Source organism: Marmota marmota, unplaced genomic scaffold (genome assembly GCF_001458135.2).
Source record: "Marmota marmota marmota unplaced genomic scaffold, marMar, whole genome shotgun sequence".
NCBI classification, from domain to species: domain Eukaryota; kingdom Metazoa; phylum Chordata; class Mammalia; order Rodentia; family Sciuridae; genus Marmota; species Marmota marmota.
Genome location: NW_025999962.1, coordinates 7,724,666 through 7,734,686, shown reverse-complemented (window position 1 = coordinate 7,734,686; position 10,021 = coordinate 7,724,666). Strand labels below are relative to the sequence as shown.

The window sequence follows — 10,021 nt, the reverse complement described above, 5'->3', positions numbered from 1 at the left end:
GCCCCCCCCCCCCCCGCACACTTGGAAGGCGGTGCTCAGAAAGGCTAAGTCCTTTAGGCTGGGCTTGGGTTCCAACCCTGGCTCTGCAGGGTGGCCCTGGGTGAGCCACAGCACCCCACAGCTGGAGCCTCCATCTTGGTGGCGCATGGGCCCCGTAACGTGGGTAGCTACATTACGAAGCCTGGTGCACAGAGGTGCTTGAGTCCCACAGGCCGGGAGTCTGGCGGGGGAGCCCTGCACCGCAGCCCTGGGTGAGCGCGCCACCCGCTGTCTGGAGCCTCAGAAAGTTAATTAGCTAAAGAAAAAGCGAGGAGGAGGAAGCATTTTTAAAACATTCTTTTTAAAGCTGCTCAGAGTGGCAGCCATTGTTCAGCTGCTCCATGCAGGGCCTGCCCTGGCCGCTGGTATTTTTGCTCCTCTCCCTTGGCTCCCAGACAGTGCTTGGCGGGAAATAATCCGCCCCCAAGTTTATTTTGAGCAGTCCCCGCTGAGGTGGCGCCTGTAGAAAGAGGTGGCCTCCCCTGCTCCCACGCTGTCCCCAGGGAAGGGCTTGCTGGTTCAGGTTCTCCTGGCCATGGAGGCTGCTCCTTGCAGGGACTGGGCTGGAGGGGACAGGGGTCAGCATGTGTCTCAGGAAGTGGGAGGTGGTGCAGTCCCTGGAGAGCCCTGGGAGGCAGGCGGACCTGGCACATTCTGTGGCTGTGGCTGTGACCGTGGGTAGGAGGGTCAGGCAGTTGGATGCCTTCCCCATCATCTGATGTCACAGTGTCACAACTCTTCCTCGTGTGACGACCCAGTCCTGTGGGGCAGGAAGGGTGCCTCAGACCCACTGAGCAGATGGGAGAGAAGGAAGTGGCCGGCTCCTGTGGCCTGTCGGCCGTGGGCAGAGCTGGGCCTGAGGTGCTGAGGACAGTGGTGGACAGTCACATTGGAGACGGGTCATGGGTCAGGAACTGCTGCTTCCAGGACAGTGTGTCTCAGCTTCCCTCTCTTCTGGAACACCAGGGCCATAATTCTTCCCAAGCTAGGCAAGGCTGCCCCCAGGGTCTGAAGATGGAGAAGAAACAGAGGATTGTGCTGAAAGGGCAGGGAGCAGGGAGCCTCCCTGGGCTTCGGCTGACCCTGGCTAGGGTGCCGCACTCACGGCTCGGAGTCAGCAGCGGCTCAAGTCCTGCTCTGGCCTCCCGCTGCACCTCCTGTGAAGTCACTGCCAACCCAGGTTGAGGGCGACTCTGGGAGGAGGAGAGAGGGTGGCTCAGTGACTGTCAGTCTGGCCCTGTGGGGGCCTGAGAGAGAGGTACCAGCGTGGGCTGCAGACAGGAAAGGGTCCGGGTAGGGGGAATGGAGGTGGATTCTGAGGGATGACTGTGAGTCCAGCCAGGCAGACACAACCACAGGGACCAGGAGCACAGGCATCCCCCGAAGGGCCCTGAGTCCATGAGAAGATGAGCACAAGGTACAGGGCAGACGGCCCAGGGGCCAGGGTGGCGCTCACCCACAAAGGGCCTCGAAGCCAGCTTTATCTTTGGAGCAGTGGGGAGCCATGGAAGGCTCGTTGGCCTGGGAGTGATGTGTCCGGGCTGAGCTGGAGCCTGTCAGAGAAGTGGGCAGGTGAAGGCCCCTGGGGTGGGGCGGGGCTAAGGGAGAGGAAGCTTCAAGATCTGACTCCACCACTGCCTGGCCGTGACCCTGGCGGTCACTTCTCCTCTTTGAGCCTCGGGTTTCCTGCCTGTAAAATGGGGGCAATATCAGGTGGTTCAGTTTAGACAAGAGGATGCACACCTGGCCCGGCGGGAAGCTGCACAGATTGCATTTGCCGTTGTCATCAAGGGGCTGCGCTGGGCTGCAGGGGCTCCTGGGCCAGCTGACAGACCTCTGCCCACACTTATATCTACCCTGCAGAAGTGACCAGGGGAGGGGCAGCCTGGGGCCACCAAGCCTGGCATCTCAGCAGGAGGTGCTGGCCCCTGCCCCCACCCTGAACCTCTGTCAGCGCTTCCACTGGGTGGGCGGAGCCATCTCCAGTGGCACGTCCACTGTCCGCCTCTCTCCTGAGTCTGTCTCTGTCCATCTCTGTCCATCTCTGCCTCCCTTCCCACATCACCCCCTTGACATCTCCCCGCTGGGTGTCTAGTCATCTGTCTCCCTCCCTCCAGCCTGCCTCTCCCGGATGAGTGTGCTCCACAGTGATGGATGGTCCATTAGACAGATTCACAGGTGTGCGCCGCCCGAGAAACAGCTGCTGCGGGGGCGGAGGGAGGGGAGCGGGTGACCTTTCGGGGAGCCACACTCCTCGCAGGGATTGCAGAAGCTTGTGTGGCGTGTGTGGCCGGGAACCGTGATCGTGGCCCTGGGCTGTCCACGTCCTGGCTTTCCGTCTCCAGGTCGTGGCCTGGGTGGGCTGGGAAACGGGCGGCTCACACCGGCATCCAAGCCCTCCCAGAGGGCCGTCTCTGGGCCTCTCTCACCTGTGGGACCGTTTTTGTGAGTCAGATGTGATCACAGATGGACGGGGCCTCTCCTTTTGCCTGGGCTGAGAGGAGCCGGCAGTTCTACTAGATCCCAGGCCTGTGCGGGGGCTGCCAGGCTGCTTTTCTTTCTTTCTTTCTTTTTTTTTTTTTTTGGTTTCCTTCTCTTTTGAACCCACATGGAATAAAGCCGGGCCTCTGAGGGTCCCTGTTGCTCCGTGGAGGGGTTGGACTGGTGGACGGAGATGGCCTGCCGTGGTCCTTGGCTCCCCCTCCCGCTGCCCTTGCTCTGGGCACCTTCTTTTCTCCCTGTCACGGGCTCTCTTCTCAGCTTTCAGGTCTCTGCCGAGATGTCACTTGCTCCAGAAACCCTCCCGGCCCCACCGACTCTCGTTCCCCCAAACTGCACTCAGCTCCCTGGTTTTCGCGGGAGCTGGTTGGCTTGTGGCGTGTAGGGATTTGCACTTGTGTGTGAGCGTGTCCACTGCCATAGCACGAGCCCAGACGTTAGGGGCCCTCAGTACAGAATGCTGTAGGAAGGAACAAGGGGGTCGCGTGGTGCGCTGTGATGTGACAGTAGCTTCAAGTCTGACTTGGACTAGTGCCCGGCCTTGCCACGTCCTCGCTGGGTGGCTCTGAGCAAGTCAGTCCACATTGCCCAACCTCAGTTTCTCATTATAAAACAGAAGTGTCAGCTGTCCGGGGAGTCAGTAGTTGGGCTGGGGTTGAGCTCGGCGAGGGGCCCATGATCAGGGCCAAACAAATGGTCCCTCCCTTCTCCAAAATCCAGTCAGTAACCGTCTGGTGCCGTGGTGAGCACAAACCAGACCTTTCACTGGGTCCCAGGGGGACCATGGAGGGGAGAGAGGGGCCTGGGCCTTGCATGGCCTTTATCAAGGGGCTTGAAATGAATGAGGTTGTGCACTGGGGACTGAACTCAGGGGCCCTCAACCACTGAGCCACATCCCCAGCCCTATTATATATTTTATTTAGAGACTCACTGAGTTGCTTAGGGCCTCACTGCGTTGCTGCGGCTGGCTTTGAACTCGCCATCCTCCACCCCACTCCACCCCACTCCACCCCAGTCTCCCGAGCTGCTGGGATGACAGATGTGCACCACCGCAGCCGGCCTAACCCCTGGTTTACAGACAGGGAAACGAAGGCTCAGAAGTGGGCTGCACAGCCACTTAGCGTCCAACCAAGGGAACCCGTCCCTTGCCCCAAGTCATGGCCGATAGCAGGGTCTCTTTCAATGGTGCCATTTTCTAGTTATCACCTGCTGCTAACAAGCATGAGGCCAAAGATCCAGGGGCAGGAGGAGGTCTGCGGCTGGAGGGGGTCATGGGAAGCTGGTGTCCATTTGGCCACTTCCTTGACCTCCTTGGGTCTTAGTGTCCTCCTCTGAGAGTGGGTGTATGGGCTGGAAGCCTCCATGATGGTGGTTCTGCATAGGGCTGTGTCTGGCCTGCTGGGGTCACGCATCCCCCACCGCTGTGCCCCCACAGCCCGAGGAGCTGACCAACATCTTGGAGATCTGCAACGTGGTCTTCACCAGCATGTTCGCCCTGGAGATGATCCTGAAGCTGGCCGCCTTCGGGCTCTTTGATTACCTGCGGAACCCCTACAACATCTTCGACAGCATCATCGTCATCATCAGGTACCCCTCCCCCACCTCCTGCTCTGCAGCAGGGCAGGGGACAGTGCTCGGATCCAGCCAGTGCACAGGTGATGAAGGAAGCCAACCACTCGGAGGCCGTCATCCAAATATATATATTTTTGAAATTCTTGATTTAGCAATATATATGCTTCTGGATTAATGCATTAAATAACAAGACGTAGCGGCAGGCCCGTGACTACCGTCACTCTAAAGGAGGGATGCACGTAACAAACAAATATTCCACCCACTGTCATGTAACATAAAGATATCTGTTATTTTGATTGCCCAAGAAGTCCTCGGGACTGCTAAATCTCTGTGATTTGCCGTTTATATTTGTAATCAGAGGAAGCATTAAACCTCCAGAGAGGACAGCGACGTTTATGGAGTTTTTAGATTTTGGCCATGACTTCCTGGTGGGGGGTCCCTGGAGCCGCAGCCAGCACGTTACCTTTGGGCGAATGAATTAGTGGATGAGTGGAAGCTCTCTGTCTCTTTGTCCTCCCGGCCTGGCCTCCCTCTGGCCCTGCGCCCCTGCTGGCTGGCCACAGCATCTGGGAGATCGTGGGGCAGGCAGACGGCGGGCTGTCCGTGCTGCGCACCTTCCGGCTGCTGCGGGTGCTGAAGCTGGTGCGCTTTATGCCCGCGCTGCGGCGGCAGCTCGTGGTGCTCATGAAGACCATGGACAACGTGGCCACCTTCTGCATGCTGCTCATGCTCTTCATCTTCATCTTCAGGTGAGCCCTGCCCACCCGGGGACCCCACTACAGGGCCAGTCAGGGCTGTGGGCAGGAGCATGGGGGAGTACATTCCTGTGGCCCTGGGCAGGTTCTTCCCAGGGAGTCTCCGTGTTCTCCTCTGGAAAATGGGACCAACACTGTCACCCGCCCCCACCTCCCCACCTTACTGTGTTGCCTGAGACCAAACCAGGTGGGAAGGCAGAGCGTGGTGGATGGGAACCCTCGAGCCGCCCCCTCCCTCCCTTCCCCCCCCAGCATCCTCGGGATGCACATCTTTGGCTGCAAATTCAGCCTCCGCACGGATACGGGAGACACGGTTCCTGACAGGAAGAACTTTGACTCCCTGCTCTGGGCCATTGTCACAGTGTTCCAGGTGGGTGCATTTCAGGGGAGGGGATCCTGGGCAGCAGACCACCTGGGATGGGGTGGGGCTGAGGTTGACAGTGCCCATCCCTCCTGGTAGACAGAGGTGGCCCTGGGGGACCTCAGGACTGACTCGTCTCTCCCTCAACAGATCCTCACCCAGGAGGACTGGAACGTCGTCCTCTACAACGGCATGGCCTCCACCTCCCCCTGGGCCTCCCTTTACTTTGTCGCTCTCATGACCTTCGGCAACTATGTCCTCTTCAACTTGCTGGTGGCCATCCTGGTGGAGGGTTTCCAGGCCGAGGTGACCACAGCCCTGGGGGAGGAAGCGCCCCCAGCAGGGCCTGCAAGACTCTAGGCAGGGGAGAGGGAGCCTGGGTGGTGGGGGGCTGTGTCATGTCCTCAAAGGAGGGCTGCCCACGAGGCAGGGAGCCTCCGTCCCAGGAGGTACGCAGCTGGGGCCTGCGTCTGGGATTCCTGTTTCTCCCCCGAGGGTGAAGGACTAGGTCTTCCCATCTCTGAGACTCTAAAGCCCTGAGACCTGGAATTCTGGATCCTGCTCCCTCCATTTTCCAAGGCTTTGGGAATGCGTGCAGTCGGGCAGACGGGGGATTGTGGCCTAGATCCTCATTAGCTTCTACTTCCCCTTTCTGAGCCTCACTTTTCCCATCTGTAAAATGAGAGTGGAAACACCCATTGGCAAACCCAAGAGGGAAGGAGGGCGGGAAGGAGGGGAGTTGCCCTGCATGCTGACTGGCGCCCGCCTCCCAGGGGGATGCCAACCGCTCCTACTCCGATGAGGACCAGAGCTCATCCAACATGGAAGAGTATGACAAGTTCCAGGAGGCCCTGGACAGCAGCGGAGGTAAACAGGCCTCCACTCGTCACCTGGGGGCCAGGAGCCTTCACTGGAGACCCAGGTGGGCCCAGGGCACAGCATCTGCTCCCCTGGACCCCAGGCTCAGAGAGTGCTAATGCTCTGTGTTTGTTTTTTGTGTTACTACCTGAAAGAAACGCTGACTTTCCAAAAGAGGACACTCGTGGACCTCTGGGGTCCTGCCACAGGGCTAACTGCTGCCCACCCGCTTCCCTTCCCACAGTCTCTTGGGTAGAGCTGTGGGGCCTTCCGATGTGGCCTGGGCTGTGGTCCTAGCTGGTAACACGAGGCAGCTTGAGCCCAGCCACTCCAACCCAAGCCCTGGCTTCTGGGTAGCCCCGGCAGACTGCCTGCTTCCTGCCGTGGGCCAGGAAGCCAGGCTCCCTTCCCTTCGTACTGGGCGAAGGTCCAGGTTGGTCTGATCCCAGAGCCCTGGAGGCAGGGTGCAGGGGAGGCACACGGGATGAGGTGCAACCCGGAAGGCTTCCTGGTAGAGGAGTCTCCTCATAAAGTACTCCACTTCTGTTATGTCCACACCCTTTCCTTTGTCTTGTTTCCTTTGCTCTTGTTCTGTTCTGTCTTCCATCTGTCCCTCTCTTGCTTTTCCAGATCCCAAGCTCTGCCCAATCCCCTTGACCCCCAATGGGCACCTGGACCCTAGTCGCCCATTGGGCGGACACCTAGGTCCTGCTGGGGCTGTGGGCCCTGCGTCCCGCCTCTCGCTGCAGCCAGACCCCATGCTGGTGGCCCTGGACTCCCGCAAGAGCAGCGTCATGTCCCTGGGGCGGATGAGCTATGATCAGCGCTCCCTGGTGAGTCCTGTGGGTGGGGGCTCTGTCCAGAAGGGCCTCCCCCACTGGGATGTGGGTTGAAGGACCCCAGAGCCGGGTGCCTGCAACCTCAGCCTCACACTCGGGTGCACAGGCTTAGGACAGGGATTGCCCCAAGCCAGGCAGGACCATGTCTGTCACATTCCTGGGTGCCCAGTGCCAGAGTAGGACCTGGCAACAGGAATGACTGGGGTCAGGCACACAGAACTGGGTTTCATCTTGGTAGCAAATGTGTAGGGTCAAGAATTTGGGGTCAGGCAGACTAGAGCTGGAATCTGGCCTCTGTCACCTCTGAGCTGTGTGACCTTGAGCAAATTACCACTCTTCTCAGCCCTGGTTTCCTTTCCTGTAAAATAGGAAGGTGCTCTAGTTCCTCAAGGGAAACGAGGCAGCAGGGAGGGATTAGACCTCCAGGGGGACTTGTCCACGTGGGTGAGATGAGAGGCAGAGCAGGGAGAGGAGCCCCTAACACATCCGGTCGCCTGCTAGCCAGGCCGGGACCCTCTTAGAGCCACAGCGGGGCTTACAGGAGGCCTCACACCACGGGTGTGCGCGAGGACGCTGACCCGAGCCCTGGCTCCCCCGCAGTCCAGCACCCGGAGCTCCTACTATGGACCTTGGGGCCGCAGCGGGGCCTGGGCCTTGCATGGCCTTTATCAAGGGGCTTGAAATGAATGAGGTTGTGCACTGGGGACTGAACTCAGGGGCACTGGACCACTGAGCCACATCCCCAGCCCTAGTTTGTATTTATTTAGAGACAGGCCTGGCTGAGTTGATGTGAGGCTGGCTTGGAACTCCTATCATCCTTCCTCAGTACCACCCCCCACCGCCACCACCTGGTTACCTGTTTCTGTCTCTGGGTGGCTCACTGCTATCTCTGGGACTAGGCACAGTGACNGCCTGGAGGGCGGCGGGCATGGCCCCCGGGCACGAGGACTGCAACGGTAGGATGCCCAATATCGCTAAGGACGTCTTCACCAAGATGGACGACCGCCGGGATCGCGGGGAGGACGAGGAGGAGATCGACTACGTAAGTGGGGATCCCTCGGGAACCAGGAAGAGCGCTGTGCAAGCAGAGGTGGGGCTCGAGGGGGCGGGCCCGGGGGCGTGGCCAGAGCGGTGGGGCTTAAAATTGTGGTCCGAGGGGCGGGGCCAGAAAATGAAGGGGGGCTGGGGGGGGGCCTCCCCCGGGGAAGCGCTCCCCGCTGCCTGGGGTGGGGTGGGGTTCCGAGATCGCCCAGTGCCCAGTTGGCCCGAAGACCGGGTGGGCAGAGATAGGTCGCTGCGCGGTGCTGACCCTCCTGCGCTGGTCCTCCTCTCTCCAGACTCTGTGTTTCCGCGTCCGCAAGATGATGGATGTCTACAAGCCTGACTGGTGCGAGGTCCGCGAGGACTGGTCGGTCTACCTCTTCTCCCCGGAGAACAGGTGGGCCGGCCCCGCCTGCGGTGGGAGTTAGAGTAGGGGTAAGGTGTGGGAGGGAAAGCTCTCTGCCAAGCTGGGCAAGGCCATACCCCAGAGACGGGGGCGGCAGGACAGGGGGTTTAGTGGGCATTTCCTGTAGCCCAGGCCAGTTCTGTGCTGGCACCCAGTTGGGCAGATTCTCTAAAGGTCTGGGGTACACACATGAAGGGAGCATCAGAAGGCTTCCTGGAGGAGGAGGCTGGGCTTTGTAGGCAGATAACAGTCCAGTGGGTGCAGGAGGGAGGGGGAGAGGGGAAGAGGATTGCAGAAGGAGGAAGCTGGTCCAGGAGGAGGGAGCAGCTGAGGGACTACCTGGGTGTTAGGAAATGTGGTGTCCTTGTCTCCAGAGGACTGGAGTCTGGGATTTGGGCCGGTGTTCAGAGAGCCTTAAGTGCCAGGCAAGGTGGGTACCCTTTGCTGTGTGGGTGTGTGGTCTGCACCCTGAACAATGCAAAATCGGCACCTGTTGTGTGTCCAGAGGAGGAGAGGGATCACTTCCTCTAGGCCATCCTGCCCCTTGTGTGTGTGTGTCTGCATCCTCTGCCTCCCCTCTGGTCAGGATGGGAAGCAAACTGACACTCGTGGTGCCCTGCCTCTGCCTAGGTTCCGGGTCCTGTGTCAGACCATCATCTCCCACAAGCTCTTTGACTATGTGGTCCTGGCCTTCATCTTCCTTAACTGCATCACCATCGCCCTGGAGAGGCCCCAGATAGAGGCCAGCAGCACTGTGAGTAGCCACGGCCCTCAGAGAGGCCAGGCAGAGAGATGCAGCACCAGGCCTGCCCTGGGACAGTGAGCCAGACCAAGGGAGAGCTCAGCAGGGCCAGACTCCTGGCTCGTGGAGGGAGGGAGATGTGGCAGGGAGCTTGCCTCTGGGAGGGACAGGCCACCTTGAACTGAGAAGTGTTGGCCTCTCTGGCTGCCTCTTGGCTGATGGAGAGCGTGAGCGGGTGGCTGGGAGGTTTGAGCCCCCCGGGCCCACCGCATCTCCCGGCTCTTTCAGGAACGCATCTTCCTCACGGTGTCCAACTACATCTTCACGGCCATCTTCGTGGGCGAAATGACACTGAAGGTTGCTCTGGGCTTCACCTTCACTCCCAGCTCGGGGGGCCCCTGGCCCAGGCCCCGCCCCTCCCGCAGATTGTCACTGACCTGTCAGTCAGGGCCCGCCCCTGGGTTGGGCTCCTGGGACCCGGAGGGGTCAGCGGCAGGCCCCCTCTCCGGGAGTCACAACCTCGCCAGAAAGGCGAATGCAGGGAGAAACAGTGACCGTGTAACGGGGGAGCTGCTGGAGGTGCGGGGAGCAGGGGAAAGGTTCCCTCTGGGACGCTTTCCAGCGCGGTGGCTTCGCCTTGGGTTTGCCAGAAGTCCCGGGAGAACCTTAGAGGGAGGCTCCCGGGGCCTGACTCCGCCCCGTCCCCGCCTACTGCCCGCCCATCCCAGGGTCTGCGTGGAGCTGTCCCCTGCCCACTCGTTCTCGCCACCTGTCTGGCCCAGCCCATCTGTCCCCGCGCCCCCTTCCCGAAGACCCCTACCTCGTCCTTCCCTCGCCCTCGCCCTCCCCCTCGCTGCGGCGCCTTGGGCCCTGACCCCCGCCCCCGCCCCCGCCCCCCAGGCTCGGTCT

The 10,021-nt window shown here is 60.5% G+C and overlaps 1 protein-coding gene across 1 annotated transcript in view; it reads left to right on the top strand.

Annotated features, from left to right (window-relative positions):
* Cacna1i (calcium voltage-gated channel subunit alpha1 I) overlaps positions 1–10,021 on the top strand; it is a gene marked incomplete at both ends in the record, with an annotated part of 82,331 nt that overhangs the window by 53,177 nt on the left and 19,133 nt on the right. Inside the window, 11 exon segments of the mRNA XM_048802981.1 lie at positions 3,974–4,125; positions 4,674–4,859; positions 5,118–5,235; positions 5,377–5,532; positions 6,000–6,093; positions 6,715–6,917; positions 7,524–7,584; positions 7,823–7,965; positions 8,261–8,361; positions 9,001–9,124; positions 9,401–9,469. Coding sequence (XP_048658938.1) covers positions 3,974–4,125; positions 4,674–4,859; positions 5,118–5,235; positions 5,377–5,532; positions 6,000–6,093; positions 6,715–6,917; positions 7,524–7,584; positions 7,823–7,965; positions 8,261–8,361; positions 9,001–9,124; positions 9,401–9,469 — 1,407 coding nt within the window.